The sequence below is a fragment of the Cyphomyrmex costatus genome, unplaced genomic scaffold, assembly GCF_001594065.2.
Source record: "Cyphomyrmex costatus isolate MS0001 unplaced genomic scaffold, Ccosl1.0 scaffold15, whole genome shotgun sequence".
Lineage (NCBI taxonomy): Eukaryota > Metazoa > Arthropoda > Insecta > Hymenoptera > Formicidae > Cyphomyrmex > Cyphomyrmex costatus.
The window spans coordinates 69,558-88,231 of NW_017275499.1; the positions used below are offsets into that span (position 1 = coordinate 69,558).

The 18,674-nt window shown below is 34.9% G+C and overlaps 1 protein-coding gene across 1 annotated transcript; it reads left to right on the forward strand.

Moving 5' to 3' along the window:
- Positions 1 to 450: 450 nt before the first annotated feature.
- On the forward strand, positions 451 to 14,515 carry LOC108783435 (collagen alpha-1(IX) chain). Its single transcript, XM_018551999.1, has 19 exons — positions 451 to 499; positions 818 to 1,016; positions 1,587 to 1,803; positions 2,713 to 2,883; positions 3,402 to 3,473; positions 3,544 to 3,630; positions 3,871 to 3,978; positions 4,729 to 4,836; positions 4,912 to 5,092; positions 8,306 to 8,575; positions 8,682 to 8,860; positions 9,121 to 9,291; positions 9,425 to 9,619; positions 10,397 to 10,436; positions 11,135 to 11,236; positions 12,070 to 12,171; positions 13,672 to 13,839; positions 13,991 to 14,059; positions 14,400 to 14,515. Exons 1-19 carry the CDS (start codon positions 451 to 453, stop codon positions 14,513 to 14,515), a joined length of 2,604 nt encoding a protein of 867 aa, XP_018407501.1.
- The last annotated feature ends 4,159 nt before the right edge of the window (positions 14,516 to 18,674 follow it).

The window sequence follows — 18,674 nt, forward strand, 5'->3', positions numbered from 1 at the left end:
GGGGACTACATACGCAGTATATAGAATCACACACAATTATAATAAGCATTATGATCCAGCTTTGACCGTTATGGCTATCTTCTTCTTGTTTGTTTGTGTTTATCACTTGTTACGGTCTTACAAAGTTTTAATATTTTAATAAATTTTAACGTATTTAAATGTATTTTTAAAAACTATACGCAAAAATTCTAATTTTTTGAGAATTACCTCCATACATATTTTTCTATATATTTTTTGAATAATTTTCCTTATAAATGTCATTAAAACTTCCTATATCTATTAAATCTGTCTATATCCATAATCTCTCTTCACCATCATTATACGTAATTTTATATTTAATTAATTTATACTTTTATTTAATTGTCCAAGAATTTAGAATATAGCAGATACCATATTATTATTTTTACTGTCAGTTATCGGTGCTGTTTCAGATTTATCTGATCGCTGCAAATGTATCTGCAAACATGGATATTTGCAATAGCGCACATAACTTATGCTCGTAAGTATCTTTCGCTACGATGGCTGATTTCCTTTTAGAAGATACAGTCGACACAAACGTCACTTTAACTTTCTTCGCATTCAATGAATAACAAAGATAAAAGGACATTTTTCGATTATCGGTACTTTTCATTTAGTGACACAATGTTACAAGTGTCGTTTTATCTTCGTTACTCACTGATGTTAAAATAAAATGATGCTTATGTCAACTTGTATCACCAAATGAAAAGTACCCTCTGTCTGCTAAAAGGGAAGCAACTGATATTACGGAATTGCGTGCAGCATTCGCGAAGCTCGTAGTGTTATATATTTCTGTTAGAATACGTCGTCGCCAAACGCGGGCTATGCAATGGCTACAAGTCCGGCGTAGACGATCTTCAAACACTCGAGTTTATCAGCAAGCTGAAATTGGATCTGTTGGACGCGCGTTACAGTGGCATGACGAAGGTCCGAGGCAGTAATCGCATGCAGACGGCATACCGGCTGGAGAAAGGCACTGATGTCACCCTCCCGACGAAGTATTCAAATTAGCTCGCATAGAAACAGCGGTCTGGCCCGACTTGGGCCACAGACTCCAATTAACTCGTCAATTAATTCAACCGGCAGAATTGGTTAAAGCAAAAATTTCAATTATATAATGCGTTGCCTCTAATCCAAAAATTCTCCCAATATTGACAAAAATATGGACGTCGATTAAATTGGAGTTTAATCAAAATCATCCTTAATTTATTTCTGTCAATGTAACTTAATTATTTTGATCTCGGTTTAACTTACTTTTTATCTTCTTCTCGTTCTAAGAATTAGCAAAAGATAGACAGTAAATTAAACCGGATAATAAAATTAATTTACATTGACAAAAAAAAAATGGATATTAGTCAATATATGTCCTTTTTCTATTTACGCAAAATTCACAATAGATTTAAATATTTCTCTATTTTAATAATAAATCTAATTATAATAGTATTGCAAATTTTTTCGATTAATTAATAAATAGTAAAATATTTCGGTATAGCTTTCTCTCAATACGTTTTCCTGTTAAAAAGTATTGATTAGCGAGGTATCAATTTTCTTCCTTCTACGAATTACAGAGATATCATACCCAGCGGACTTCCAGAAGAGTTCTCATTGGTATACACGCTGAAAGCTAGGAAATCACCGAAGCCTCCTTGGCACGTCATTAAGATTGCGGACGTGAAGGGTGACTCTCAGTTTCTCATCACAATGAATTCCAGGAAGCGAACACTGGATTTTTCATCGATCGATAACGAGGGAGAATTACAGACGGTCTCTTTTGTGAATGATCGCGTGAGTGTCACCATTTGTCACGTCCATCATCGTTCTAGAACAGTTTGTTTGGTTTATGTGCGTGACAATCCTCTATTCTTAAAATAAATGCTTGGCGTTGCCATTAAATAAAGCTTTGAACGAAGATAAAATCGTCGTGGAGAATCGTCTAAATTAATAAATCGTTGACATTCCTTTTTGTTTAGACAAAGCAATATTTATATCTGTCTTTCTTTATTGGAATATTGTATCGCATATACATTATACCCTCAGATAGAGAATTCCAAAGTCAAGCACACCCTGATTTGCGATAATATGATGTGAAAAGGTCATAAATTCTGTCAAGTGGATTGTTTCTCAAAAGTATCATCAAGAAGAAAGAGAGAGAGAGAGAGAGAGAGAGAGAAAGAGAATAGGAGCCCGTCATCATTAAAACTAATCAATTATTATGAATGAGTGTTTTGCATGAAATCATTAAGCTATGGCATGAGATGCATGCCAAGCCGTAAAGTAGACGCGTGAATTGTATCGTCATGCTATTACACAGAGCAGATGTAACGGATGAAAGTTACGTCGGGTCGCTTCATGCGCAAATGTCACTTCAAAGAGTCTCGGACGTCAGAAATTCTATCGCTTACGTGATAGAAAACGAGTGTCATGCTATGCGATCGATAATACGGTAATACGAAAATGTCATAAAAAAAACTCAGAACCTTTTGATCAATGAAGATTGCAAGCGCGTTTTGACATAGCATGAATTTAATGCACTAAATATATACGAAACTTCGAGATATCTCAGTGATAAGTCTTAATTAGAACTCATTTGTCTCTATCTACATCATTATTCTTCCTAGGATTAAGACTTGATTAATTGCAGCTTGTCTCATTGATAACAACGTGGTAAAAAATATATGATTTCTTATAAATTAGGTGTTCGATAGGGATTGGCACAAGGTAAACTTCGGGGTGTTCAAGGATAAACTAGTTCTTAACGTCGATTGCGAATTTGTTGGCGTAGAAGAATTAAAACCACGCAGTTCGATCAAAGTCGACGGGGATCTGTCGATAGCTAAAATGAGCAATAATAAGGTTACTGTACCGGTAAGGCTCCGTTATATTAGATTTGCATGCAAAACTTAATTGTTCACGTCATATCAGATTTGCATTTGCGTTATTTAATTTATTATTCGGTTTTATTATTAAAAAAAATTTGTTATTTAATAATTAATTTTGAATTAATGTGAATTATCTTTAAAAGTAGAGACTTATAAGCGTGTTATACATCTAACGTTTACGATTTTACGAATTGCATTGGTATTAGTGTCAATGCAAGAAATGCGCATTTTCTAGAAATTTAAAATAAAATTACGCACGCGCGTACGACTATTATAATTAAATAATACGCTACTTAACAGCTTCGTACAGAACGAGTCTGAAACAGTCAGTGGGACAAACTAAATTTAATATTAGATTCTTGACTTATATCCAGAAAGCAACGTTAGAATTTCAATAAATTATAGAAATATTATTATACAATACATGTTTCATAAAACATTAGGTACGATTTTCTATATATAAGACTATATATTATATAAGTTATTATATTACTTTATCTTTAGATTGACTTGCAATGGATGGTTTTAACCTGCGATCCAACGAGAGACGAGAGAGAAACGTGTAAAGAACTACCGGTAAGATCTACATATCAGCAGGATTTAATAATTTTGCAAGATCTGACTAGTGTAATATATGTGATCATAGAAAATCATAGAAGCCGCTCCGCTTCAAATAAAACCTACCTGCGAGACGATCTGTCCACAAGGACCACCTGGATTTAATGGTACAAATGTAAGTCTTTTTTGTGTTACATTTATTAAATATTTGTGTATATCATAAACTTTTCAGGATTAAAAGTGAAAGACCAATAAAATTGTGATTACTTATAAAATTAATCAAAATCACTAAATTGTAAGATGAATTGTACATCTTTTTTATTTACTAAATGTTACGCCAGTTAAAATTACATGAATTTTTACTTGTTTAATTAGTAATAATAATTTCCGAGATTGATAAAGAAAATTATATCAGGGATTTCCTGGTCCGCCTGGACCACCCGGAATACCGGGACCAATTGGTACGTCAGGTTTACCTGGATATCCAGGGCAACCGGGGCCACCGGGTGAACAAGGAAAGGCAGTATGTTCTTCTTATTTATTTAAAAAATTATAATATAACAATATAACTAAAATCATTATATAACTAAAAAAAAAAATAAACATCATTTGTCATAAAAATATTTGTAATTCAGAGACGGATTCACGCCATCGAAATGACCCCATGGTCATCCTTCTTTCTTAAAAATGTTTATAGCAAAATGTTTTTATATGTATATTTTTTATATTCCTGAAATGCTTAATCACAATATTGATTAACAAGAATAAGGAAACCGCAATAACTAACGGTCTACTAAGCCATCTATGGTCAAAACTAGATCACTATGCTTATTATGTGTGAATATACCGCGTATGTAGTTTCCAATCACGTGCCGAACATTTTTTCAGACTTACAACGCAATATTGATATTCTAAAAATATTTTTAATTTAGGAAACTCCTAAATTCTTACAGCTTAAAATTCTTGCTGTTGCTTACTGCTTATTAGTATTGTGCATCATGTTATGCAATATTATGTAAAATATATGACAGCTTTTATTTTCCACGTCCGTCGTAAGCAGCAAAAATTTTCGTAAATCAAAAATTAAAAATGAAAAGGTATGAAAACTGTGGAAATTTTTCTTTTTTTTTTAACTTTTTTTAGTTGTTGATATCTATTGTTAAACCACCTTGAGAAATTCCTAAATATGTCATAACTAAAATCATTTTTTAGCTTTACAAAACGTAAATAGTAGGAATGCAAAAGAAGGAATATAAGAGATTTATATTATTAGGGAACTCCAGGTAACATTGGCGCTAGAGGTTTTCCAGGACTGCAAGGTTCTAAAGGATTGATCGGACCCGCAGGACTACCGGGATCACCAGGCCGAAAGGGTGAAAGAGTAAGCACTAATTTATTTAAATTAAATATGATAACACATAAAAATTTATTTATAAAAGAATAAATTTTCTAATAGGGCGATATGGGATTTCCTGGTCTAAAAGGAGATCAGGGTCCTCGAGGGTTTCCAGGTTCACCAGGAAATGCAGGTAATTTTTTGCACCCTTTTGGATCATCAGAATACTCATACAAGGGCGAGAAAGGAGTCAAAGGTGAACGAGGAGACAATGGCATTCAAGGACAGTCTGGTGAAAAAGGTACAACACGTTATTTCCTAGAAAGGAAATATATCAGATAAATCACTTCATTAAGACAGATTAAATCCACTCGTGGAACACTGACGATGTAATTCGATCTCGTCAGAAATCGCGTCGAGACGTTTAATTGGGTTATTCTGTGTCGGCGATAGAGTGAGAGAATTCTACAGAATGGGTGTTCGATTAATGCACTTGTTGTTACTGCAATGTTATATAAATCAATTTACTATCTAAATCTCGATCATGTCAGAATGAATATAATAGCTTTACATAATGCATTTTGGTAACATAATACATAATGTTTTTAGGTTTTAATCATAAATAATTTTCTAATAGAAAATATCAATAATACATATATGTTAATCTGAAAGTTGTTTGACCCACAAAAAAATCAACATTTATCATAGATTTATCATAACAAATGATTTGCGTTGATATTAATTTGTTAGTTCAAATATTCAAATCAGTTATATTTCATATGTTTATAGTCTTTTTATTAACTCTACTCTGCACATTATAAAAAGAGGCAATTCAAATAACGACTATTAAACGATTCAGCTGACAATGCGCGATGCATGATATTCTACGTATCGTTGACCCAGATGCGTTTATTCGCAGTCATTGTAAATCAATTTATCGCAATCTGTGATCCGTAATATTCGTTGATTATAAATAATTCTAAATTATTTGCTTATAAATACCTTAAAAGTCAAAATTAATTGCGCAATAGAGAAAAGAAATTTTATTAAAAGTATAAATATGAAGAGGGCAACGAGCCAAGTAAATTAACAAACAATTTAATTTAAACAATCATATAAACATATCATCATATCTTAAAATTGGCGTGTCACGCTTTTTTGAAGCCTCTTTTCGTTGAGGCTGCTGGAATTCTCTGATTTTGATGTGGTTTCGTATTCGGGGATCTTCGGGGTCGATTATTTCGAATCTGTACTCAAAAATTGAAAATTCGAAATAGTGGATCCAATATGGCGGACGTAAAATTAACGTAAATCCTAAAAATTGTTCGATTTTGGTGAAATTAGATATATTGGTGATTTAGGGGGTGTTCGTTACGAATCCGTTCTCAAAAATTGAAAATTTGAAATAGTTAATCCAATATAGCAGACGGAAATGTTACGGAAATTCTTAAGATTCTTCGATTTTGTTGAAATTTGGTTACAGGTAGTTTTTGGGGACGTTCGTTACGAATCCGTATTTAAAAATTGAAAGTTCAAAATGGCGTTTCGATTCAGTTTTCTAAAATCTGTTTTCGTTAATCTGGCGGATGGAATATAAGGGGGATTTTGGTTTTAGTGTGTGTTTTTGAAGTAGAATTTAAATTAGCAAAAAAAAGCCCTTCAAGAATATGTACTTGATTTTTCATTTGCTGCTATTTTTCTTTGTGGCTGTGCCAACTTTAGTCTTAAGTCAGCACAGCCACACTGCGGGTCGAATTTTTCGACGTAACCGATGAGCAAAATATCGGATTCTGGATATTCTTAGAGCAAATTATTCTAGAAACATTTTGAGATCAAAATGATCCCGGCAATTGATTGCTTTAATGTACTTTACTCTTGTACGCGACCCAGCACAACTACACTGTGGGTCGAATTTTTCGACGTAACCGATGAGCAAAATATCGGATTCTGGATATTCTTAGAGCAAATTATTCTAGAAACATTTTGAGATCAAAATGATCCCGGCAATTGATTGCTTTAATGTACTTTACTCTTGTACGCGACCCAGCACAACTACACTGTGGGTCGAATTTTTCGACGTAACCGATGAGCAAAATATCGGATTCTGGATATTCTTAGAGCAAATTATTCTAGAAACATTTTGAGATCAAAATGATCCCGGCAATTGATTGCTTTAATGTACTTTACTCTTGTACGCGACCCAGCACAACTACACTGTGGGTCGAATTTTTCGACGTAACCGATGAGCAAAATATCGGATTCTGGATATTCTTAGAGCAAATAATTCTAGAAACATTTTGAGATCAAAATGATCCCTTCAATTAATTGCTTTAATGTATTTTACTCTTGTACGCGACCCAGCACAACTACACTGTGGGTCGAATTTTTCGACGTAAACGGTGAATAAAAAAATAAACTAAATATTGTTTATCAAAATGTTAGAATTAATGTGGCGACCGAAAATGAAATTCTAAAGGTTTTTAAATTTCAGGGAAATTTTATATTAGTAGGAATTAGAGGAGTTATTGATTTCAAAACAAGTTTCAAAGAAACATAATTCATAATATTTAATTCGCGCAAGGCTCTTTTATTCAAAATTTGGGTTTATAATGCTTCCATGTGATCCCGCTGTCACTTCTAGGCAGTTAGGCCCCAAGCGGGTAGGATATGTTATTCTTATTTCGTTCAGACATTTAGACAGTGTCCGCTTGCAATATTTCTAACCCATTTTAAATTTCATACAATATAAATTTCGTTTCTGTTGGAAATTCCTTGCGCGAATAGTCGCACTCAAGAGTAAAGTACCCTTAATATCGCTGTGCCGGCGAATTTAACGGTTGTGCTGTGTTGTGCTACGCTAGCACAACTCAGATATACAGTATCGATCACATGGAAGCACTACAAACCCGAATTTTGAACAAAAAACCGAACACGGAGGAAAAAACTATTTTTAGTTATAACTTTTGGTGTTATGAATGAACGACTGAAATCTTTGCGGCACAATGTAGCATAAATCGAGCACAACTCAGCACAATGTTCATTTTGCCGATTAAACAAAATGGCGGTGCTGGCGAAAAAAACGTTTTTTTCAATTTAACGCTTTGTTTTTTGAGTTATGTCATTAATTCTTGCGGCACAATGTAGCACAAATGTAGCACAATTCAGCACAAATTTTATTTTTTTTTTTTAACAAAATGGCGGTGCTAACTTCATGCACATTAAAACTTGAGTAGAATTGAGAGTATTGTTTGACTTAATCAAGAATGTATACAATACATAATTTTCGTATATCTTTTGAACTAAGGATGAGCAAACGAAAATTCCAACTGAGCATTCGTGAACAAACGATGAGCAAACGAATGCATGAAGAAAAACATCGATTTTTTAATAATGAGCACTAATTGAAACCATCTGAAGGTCACTCAAGATCATAACCTTGACAACATGTCAAGGTGAAAGTCACGAGAGCTGATATCTCCAATTGTTGATCCACTGTATAATTTAACTAATTTAGGCGAACCTGGAGACAAGGGGTATTCAGGATTAGATGGATCCCGTGGTCGTGACGGCCCATCAGGTCTTCCTGGTCTTCCGGGACCTCCTGGTCTTCCAGGACCCCCTGGACCGAAAGGCAACACTGTATATATGAACACATCTAGTATTCCAGGATCACAAGGTCCTCGTGGTATAATAGGGTCGCCAGGACCATCAGGTCCACCAGGACTGCCAGGATCTCCTGGTCCGCCAGGTCCAAAAGGCGATATCGGAAACCGTGGTCGAGATGGTCAGTAATATATTAACTATAAAAACTATACAAATAGTCTATTTGTTTAATGATACTTCTTTTTATGTATATTACAATAAAATTGAAATATTTATTATCCTTTAAGGTACACCTGGATTGACGGATAATAGCGTCATATCGGGACTACCTGGTCCCGAAGGACCTATCGGGTCTCCAGGCGATGATGGTCTCCCAGGTGAAAAAGGAGAAATTGGACCAATGGGTCCTCCAGGACCATCTGGAAATCCAGGAAAGGATGGATATCCTGGATTACCGGGACCGCAGGTATTTTATTACTTCAGATTTATATAAAATTATATTATTGTAATTATTATTGATGAGACTCAACTCTATAAGAGCGAACAGAATATGAAAAGTATAGATGTAACGACAAACCTTGATTGATTATTACTTAGAGAGGAAACACACACAAAACACAAATGTGACGCCAACCTAAAATAACTACATTACTAGAATAACTAGCGCCAGATATCACAAGTTAAAATAATATACTTTTCGTGATATTTATTGTTGCACGCAATAAGGGACTTCCAGGGTCACGCGGAGAACCGGGGTCTCCAGGACCTCGAGGTTTAAATGGACTTCCAGGAAAATTAGGACCACCAGGATTCGATGGAAAATCGGGTCAAAAGGGTAACAAAGGGCAGGAAGGTGAACGAGGTTCTGTCGGACCTCGTGGGTTACCAGGAAATTCAGTAAGAGGATGAACGAAATAGATATTATAGCATTAGATGATCTGTCAATTCCATATTTCAAACAATAAACTCATGTAAAATCAACCCATGTAATTTTAAAACGATAAATATATCGATTAATTTATACATTTAGGGCTCAATAGGTTCACCAGGCACACCAGGCGTACCAGGACTAGAAGGAAGACCCGGTCCACCCGGTCCTCCGGGATCAATAGGACCACCAGGACCCCCAGGCTCGCCCGGTCTTCCAGCTGTGAACAGTAGCTTTGATAATATTGGTAGTCCCGGCCTCGAAGGACCTAGAGGTCCACTAGGTCTTCCAGGAATAGTAAGCATCTTATTTGAGAGAAAGAGAAACTAGAAAATTGATAAAACAAATCAAATTATACAGGGTGTCAGTGATCTATGACATCAGCGATCATAAGTAAGTAGAGCGGATTGAACTGAATTGAAAAGTCTTGTACCATTTTGTAGTTGCAATAATAGTTATTATAACGAGATATTAATTTTTAAAGATAGCCGAATAAACGTGTTTGCTCGACCTACCTTTAGTCCGCTCTACCTGTTTATGATTGCTAATGTCGTAGGTCACTGACACTCTGTATATAAATAATATAAATTAAATTACATAATTTAATTTTAAATTTAGTACAGTTCGCTCGTATTATGCAAAGCAATTATGTAATATAACGGTCAGTGATCAAGCTTTATAAAGAAATATAAATAATGTTTTTACGTATATTTATTATACAGAGTATCTCAGAACAAATGTTTATTCTGAAAATGATGTATACACTATGAAAAGTAACTGATATATTATTAATTAAAGGTGCCAGTACAAAGTGAACATACATATAGTATGTAATTTTCGGCCGATTTTCGAATCGCCTCCGCCTTCCGCTGTCCCCCTCACCTCACCGCGCGCGGTCCAAATGCCGCACGACGCTCGAGCGACATTTGATCTGCGCGCGGGACGGTGCGAGATGAGGGGGACAGCGGAAGGCGGAGGCGATTCGAAAAGTACTACAACGAAATTTAGTTATCAAAATAAATATTTACAAATATTTTGTAAATATTTTATAAATATTGCGTGCTGTCTGGAAAGCCAGGTGAAAAAGGAGCTTCCGGAGAACGAGGATTAGAAGGTCAGATAGGATCACCTGGAATACCTGGTAAAGACGGAGTGCCTGGATTGCAAGGTCTCCCCGGGAACAGAGGTCAAACGGGATTACCTGGACTTCAAGGTTTGCCGGGACGTAGTATAAGCGAAGCGGAAATTCGCGATATTTGCTCTACTATCCTGAGAGGTGATTTTTATTGCAGATTATTTCTAAACATAAAAGCTCGTTGAGATTTAACTCAATCCTCCACTTATCGACTCCCTTCGTTTTCGTAGTAAAGATAGCAACTTAACTAGTTGCTTAAACTCCAATTAATTTTGATCAAAGTTTTGGACAACGCTGTATTTTATTAAAAAACCGCGCACTAATTTTCTTTAAATTTGAGTTTTCTAAGCACATGAACAATCACAGGATATTTAAATGGAAATATTTAAATGGTCCTGACAGAAAGAACGGATAAGAAGAAGTGAGATAGAAGTTTAGACGGCATTACTGGGCATTTTACTTATTTCGCGCGTGCGCACTCCATTTTAGGCAATATAAAATCAGGAGAGTTGCGCTACCGTATATATTGTGGTAGCGCCTTCGTTTGCGCTCAGCGATGACATGGAGCGGCAGCAATCTTGCGGTCAGATACGGAAGGCGCGGAAAAAAAAATGAGCTAACGCGCCGGACGTAACAATGGTCTCTTTCTTATTATCACTTCTATATTACACATACAGAAAAGATGACCGAAATGGCAGTGTTAATGCAAGGCCCACCTGGTCCACCCGGTCGAGGCCGTCCGGGTCGTCTTGGATCACCTGGATCCCAAGGTAGCCCAGGTACATCCTCCGAATCAAAATCATCAATCTCTATATATATATACATATATATATATATATTGTGCTTTTTTCTTGTGCTCGATACTGTAAATTAATTGCATTCGGAATCATCTGCTACTATGTATTTTTTTTATTAGAAAAATCTTGGACATAGAATGGAACTCTTAACTCAAGAGAAGATGTTTGGCAAGCAACAATAGAGTACATTATTAACATCGCCATTTATAAATGCTTTATGTACCATAGGCATCGCCCCTCGCGTCCCTAGAACTATAGCATATAATGAATAGCTGCGTTCGGTAGAAAAAGCAGTGTTGCAACTGTTGTAAAATTTTTGAATATAATTGATTTATATATTTACATCCAGTGAAGAACTAAAGGCAAGATTAATCATATTAAAAAAATTTATAACAGTTGCGAAGCTACCTTTTCTACTGGTCAATGACGAATGATCCATCATTGATAATGGCTGCGGTCTACTCAGCGCTTCAAACGCTACAGAGCATTTGTAGCACTAACATGGCTGATCCATTTGACGCTTCGGAACGCTCCCAGCAACTCTGACTACGTCATCAATACGTCAACGTTTTCGCTCCCGCTTCGCTCCAACTGCCTCACCTCGGGAGGTGGTTTGGCTGGAGCGTTCACGTAGCAATTGTAGCATTCGGAACAGTAATGGACCAATTCAAGCATAGCGTTTGGAGCGTAGCATTGAAAGTATTTGGAAGAAGCAAATGGACCGCAGCCAGTATATACGGGACATTTAACAATATCACTTCGGGAATATCCCGGGTTCGTCCATAACAATAATAATATATTGGCATGTGTCACAGAGAGACTGAAAGAACTAACAGAGGGTCTACGAGGGCTACCCGGATTACCGGGACCGGCTCGACACGGCCGGCCCGGTCGAGCCGGAAAGCGAGGCATTCCAGGTATCTATTGCTCGGAACACGGCAACTGTCTGAAATGTCTGGCAAATGGCCTATTTGGATTAATGGATGCTTTTGTCGTGCGCATGCAGAAATTAGTTTAGTTGAGTAACTACTTTAGCTTATTTTCATTATCAGATGTAACGCTTTTTTAAATGTATATATATATATATATATATGTCTTCTTTTTAATTCAAGCACATGCTTTATGTATCGTAATTAGTAAAAATATTTGTTCTCTATCTTTGATTATATATAATATTTTCGATTTTTAATCTTTATATTTGTTCTTCTTCAAGTAATAATGGAATCAAATTAAATTCTCTTACGGAAATCTAATACTGATAAGTACTAAAAAACAATATCTGGTATAATTGAAAGACAGTAATTAATTTTTAATTACTTATTTTTTTACAATAAAAAATTAATTATTTACAGATTTTAATGTCATTAAATAATTAAATATTATTAAGATCGAGTCAAGATGCGCAAAGACATAAAAAAATTATTGAATTGTTAGTCAATTTAACGTGATATTACTGCAATAGTTTAATAGCGCTGCGTTTCAAGTCTGAAAAATTCGGCGCGCAATTAAAAAATCTACATACTTAGTATGTAAATTTACAAGCGATTATAGAGAAGTACCCGAGATTCAGTTTGATAATCCAGTAGAATTAGAATTTTACAGAAAAAAAAGTGTAAATCATCATGTGTCAAAAGTCTTTGGAAGGCCATCAAAAAAGAAATATTTGAGATATGTTTGAGACTCAAGCCTTTAGTTGGAAAAAAAATCGAATAGTTGCATAAAGCACGTTTTTTGCTTATAAAACGAAAGATATCGATTGTATGGAAAAAAAGTTCGTATAAAAAATGTAAGTATTTGAAATATCTACAAAAGTAGACGTTAGACATTAAGATCGATGTATTATGTAAGTAGAAAAAAAATAAAAACCGCCGAAAAAAGTCTTTTCTTCACTCTCTGTTCATCGAAATTTAAATGTAAAGTAAAATTCTCTTAAAATGTAGCCCTCGTGATGACGAAAAAATCTAGCCCTGACCGAGCCTGAAATGTTCATTAGTTTTTGCAAAAGGTCGTTTGTTTACTAAAAACCTGTGTCTGCGGAAAACTTAATTTTTTCTTTTATCTAATATCTGTTTAATCTAATATGTCTCTGAAGAAGGCTTAAAACTGAGCCAAAACATGTAGGCATAATTATTATAATTTATTATAATAAAAAAGTTTTGTTTAATATATATCAGCATTTGCGTAAAGTTATCTGCGCTTAACTCTTAGTGCCCTTTTCGTTCCAAGTTTATATTTAATTAATTACTGTCTTTCTGCAGTTAGTATTATAATAAATTGGTTAGTATTAAATTTCTGTAAGAGCTATTTAAAAAACAAATAGAAATTAAAATTAATGCATGGTGCATTCACATTTTATGAATATATTTTTCGCTATTTGTGTACGATTGCAATACTTTTGGTTGATTAATTTTATTTAGGCGATCCAGGCCCACCAGGTTTGCCAGGAGATCGTGGATTCGCCGGTTTACCTGGCTCGCAGGGTCCCATTGGTCCACAAGGGCTACCTGGCGAACGTGGGGAAAAGGGGGATAGAGGTCCCGAGGGAATCGGCTTAGAAGGACCGCCTGGTTTAATAGGTCCACCAGGTTAAATTCCATACACACTGCATCAATAAAAAATTATTTGCTTAGAGTTAACAATATGAAATGAATATTAATATAGTTAACAATAAAAATTATATAGACAATGATATAATAATACGATAATTGACTAATCATATACTGTGTTTTACGATAGGGCCTCCTGGTAATGATGGCGTCGGTTTACCCGGAAGGCAGGGAGACAGAGGTGAACCAGGCAGACCAGGTAAAGAAGATAAGTAACACAAATAAGCGAAGGATTATATTCGATCAAAATAGGTCTTGGCCTTCTAATTTGACATTTTTGAGGGAATGTTCTAATTCCAGTGTAAGCAAAAATTCAGGCAAAATTAATATTATTAAACATTCATTTTAATCGAATGTGTCTCTCCTCCGCTTATTTATATTAAATAATTTCATTTACTATTAAAAGAATTATAAGCAATGAGATAATTTTTCAAAATATGTAATTTATAAGTATAATTGAAAAATCTCTGCAATATACATATTTTGGTAATATTTGTAAATACTTTAATATTCAAAATGTTATTTCAATTCTATTTAAGGTGTCCCTGGTACAAGAGGATCACCAGGAGCGCAAGGACCAACTGGATATTGCGAATTCTGTAATTATCCTAGCAGCAATTACTTACATAATCGTGGCAACGAGAAAGGTCCTTAATCAGTTTGATAAGAACTAACTTATATATATATATATATACAGTGTTGGCAATGTTACGTTATAAAAATAACTCGTTACCGTTATCATTACTCAAAATGTAACGAATCGTTACTTTTTTTCTTCATATATTAATAGAATATTATGTTCAGATTTTTTTGATAAATGTAAAAAAGAGATTAAAATTCTATTTTTTAATATAGAGAAATAGAGCTAAAAAAATGTGTGTGTGTATACATATATGTATATACACACACATATATAGTATATATATGTATACAGGGTGTTCTAGGGTAACCGTAGGAGCCGGCACATACATATTCCTCATGAAAAAGTGATTAAAAAATGTTAATAGCAAAATCTTGAGGCGTCAATAGTTTCTCCTCCCGATGGCGCGAATTTCATGCTCTGTGGTTGGTTATTTTCAAATGCTCACCGTTTGAAAACTATTGATGCTTCAAGATTTTGCTATTAACATTTTCGATTAACTTTTTCATGAGGAATATGTACGCATGCACGCTCCTGCGGTTATTCTGGAACACTCAGTATAGGTATATATAATTATTAATTATATACATGTGTAATTTCGTTTGGAAGTTCGTTCGCTCCGTCGCGCTTATATCATGCTCGCTCCGCGTGATACATAGATACGATGGGAGCACGGTGTCAGGATACTCAAGGGGGAACAGGATATAACAAGCAATTTGATCGGCAACTAAGAAAGCTAGCGCGTACAGACAGACTTCGATTCGGCAGTATAACTTTATTCTTATCGCGGACATTCAACTCGGCGTTCAGGACGAACAAGACGCACGCTTCTTCATGTGTTAACGTACGACTCTGGCTGCGGTCGAGTTGCCACTACGAATGCTTTGAAGCGTTTCTTGATTGGTCAATTTGTAAAACTCTTTCTTTTGATTGGTCAATCAAACGCTTCAAAGCATTCGTAGTGGCAACTCGACCGCAGCCTCTGTCTTTCAACTTCTTAACAAAGACTGACTCCTTGTACTCGGATCCTTGCTAGCAAGGATCTCAAGCGGCCTCTACGCACCCACTCCTCACGTGCCGCGCACGCCGTGATCGTCGTGCTACAAGGCGGTTATTATCACTATAGCGGAGCTGCGATCGGTAGCAAGCGCTCGCTTACACATGCAATATATAATATTATATATATTCATATTTATTAAGATAGAATCTTACGTGATCTTGTTGGTCTCATCACTACAGTCTACATGTTATACGTTAGCCTATAGGTGCGTTCCGTTTCACGCATAGTGCGTATAATAACATCATTTTATTCTTGTTCACCGAATATTAAAAAAAGATAAAATGTTAGATCATGCGCATAATGCGCCTATTCGTGTGAACTGTGAATAAAATGTGAAAAAAGATGTGATTAAGAGAGCCAATCAGACCTATTCCTTTAATGAGTTATTTTTAACGCGATTTACAATAACTTCTCATCGGATTATTTTGAAATAAACGTTTGTACACAATTTAGCATCAAAAAGTACAAGGAAACATGCATAAGAAAGGTACTCTTGTTTATGCACAGATCTGATAATTTTACCCATCCTCCTTTGAAAATGTCAAGTGGATTAAAAAATGAACAGTTCATTTACGTAGTTCAAATTTCGCGCCTCAATTACACTGTCAATCGTAAAATGGCGACTTCCAGCTTATTGACTTCACTCTCTTGATATCCACTCTACTAATTTCCGTACACTAGCGACACCAACGTCCATTTTCGAGCTGCGAAAAATACATACCACGTTCATTTTTGTGATACGTCGATAAAATCGTATGGTCGAAAGTGAATGTGGTCTATAAATTATACATGGATGTAAAGAAAAAGTTTTGGTAATTATGTACTTTAGGGGACCCAGCTCCGATGACCTTGACCTTGACATATATGTTGTCATGATTCTGAGCAACTTTGCCTTAACAACTAGGTGGCAGTCTGTTATGCCTGGTTTATGCTTCAGGTCTTAATCCCAAGATTTTAAAATTCAACCAATAAAGCTACCAGTTCTAACCGAAATTTGAACTCTATTGGCTGAATTTTAGGATTAAGTCCTTAAGACCGAAGCATAAACCAGGCATTATAGTTTTTCAGATATTAAGGCGATGCTAAAGTCGTCCTGTTTTATCATGATTCTATTTGAAAAGAATGATCCGAATTGGCTTTACGGATTGCAAAATCCTTTTACAGAATAAAAGTACGCACGAAAAACTATACTGGAAACCCTAATTTCATTAGAAAATCGGAAAAAAAAATTCACTTTTTCTAACACGTACAGCTGTCACTTGAGGTTAACATTCACTTAATATAAAAGTTTTAGAGATCGCAGATTGCAAATAAGCGTCTTGCAGTATTGGGATGACTTGCACGAACAATCCTGAATTTGCGGAACTAAGATTAAATGCGTAGAAAAAAATATTTCTTTTCAAATAGAAATCACGATCTATGCGAGGATCGGAACGTCAACAGAGCAGAAATTGCGTTTAGAAGTAGTTGCGCCGTCGGCCGCCGTCTTGAAATAGATGGCGTTGTAGAGCACCGGTAAAAACAGGTATGAACGTGATCCTACTTTGCCAGAAAAAGTGAATTTTTTAATTTTTTTCCGATTTTCTAGTGAAATTAAGGTTTCCAGTATAGTTTTTCGTGCGTACTATTATTCTGTAAAAGGATTTTGCAATCCGTAAAGCCAATTCGGATCATTTTCTTCAAATAGAATCATGATAAATCAGCTGATTTAGCATCGCCTTAAGCGTTGAAGTAAGGGCCTTAAATATATGGTAATAAATATACCAAATATACTACTGCTGATACTAAAAATTTATAATATACATTACGTGCATTATAGATTTTTAGCACTTTAGATGTTTTATAGGTAATGAAAATCGAAATATAACCTTATATATATTAAATCATATATGATTATATCTACGTAAATGTTTTTTTTATTGTTTGTAAAATATTACAAAAAATGTCTATATATAAAAAGTCGACGACCTATACGATAGGTGTCTTTGTTTAACTTACAGGATAAACAAGGACATCTATTGACCCATAAATTTTGGAGAGTAAAACTACTGTACTTACTTATACTGTGACCTAGTTGTTAAGACAAAGTCGCTCAGAATCATGACCTTGACAATATATGTCAAGGACAAGGTCATCGGGGCTGAGTCCCCCAAAATACATAATTACCAAAGTTTTTTCTCGACGTTGTGAGCAAATTTATTTATCAACGTCGAAAAAAAACTTTTTCTTTACATCCACGCATAATTTATAAGCTACACGTTCACTTTCAATGATACGATTTCATCGATGGTCACAAAAATAAACGTGATATGTACATAGTTCCCACAGCTCGTACATACGTATCGTTGTTAAGAAAACGTGTCTCTTATAATAAACCAATTAAAAAAATAAAAACGTTCTATTTAAGTAAACTATTTTATTTCTTACTTTTGTAAGAATTGTATTTTCCAAGGAGAACGAGACAATTAAAATAATGTCAATTTGACGTCATATTGACCGCGAATTAAGTCACTTTTTGATCATGATAAATCTCGATCTCAAATGACTTAAAAATGACTTTATATTGACTTTATATTTTTTTTAAATGTCATCCTTTTTATTTTATCATCTGAGATCGAGATTCTTATCATGATCAAAAAATGACTAAATTCGGTCAATATGACGTCAAATTGACATTATTTTGATTGTTTTGTTCTATTTTTATTCGAATTGTCGAATCTTTTCCTTTTGCATTTGAAAATACCTAGTATTAGACACATTTAAATAGAAACGTCGTAGCACTTGATCAATCGCCGCGCTATTGCGTTACACACATGCACGCACGCGCACACGCACGCACGCACGCACGCACGTATGCACGTACACATAAATGATGCTATTGCGTTGCGCAAGAAAGGATTCGCAAATCAGCGCGCCACAATACGTCATTAAACATAAATTGTTGCTTAATCTATTCAGATCGCGCGACGCGGAGGCTACGATATGCAATATACATATACCGGCTTTTGATGATTTAAGATTTAAGTGAATTTTATTGGATTGTTATTCTTTGTATTTTAGTATTTCATACAAATAATTGACGTCAAAATTTCCTGTCTATAACGTAGGAGAAGC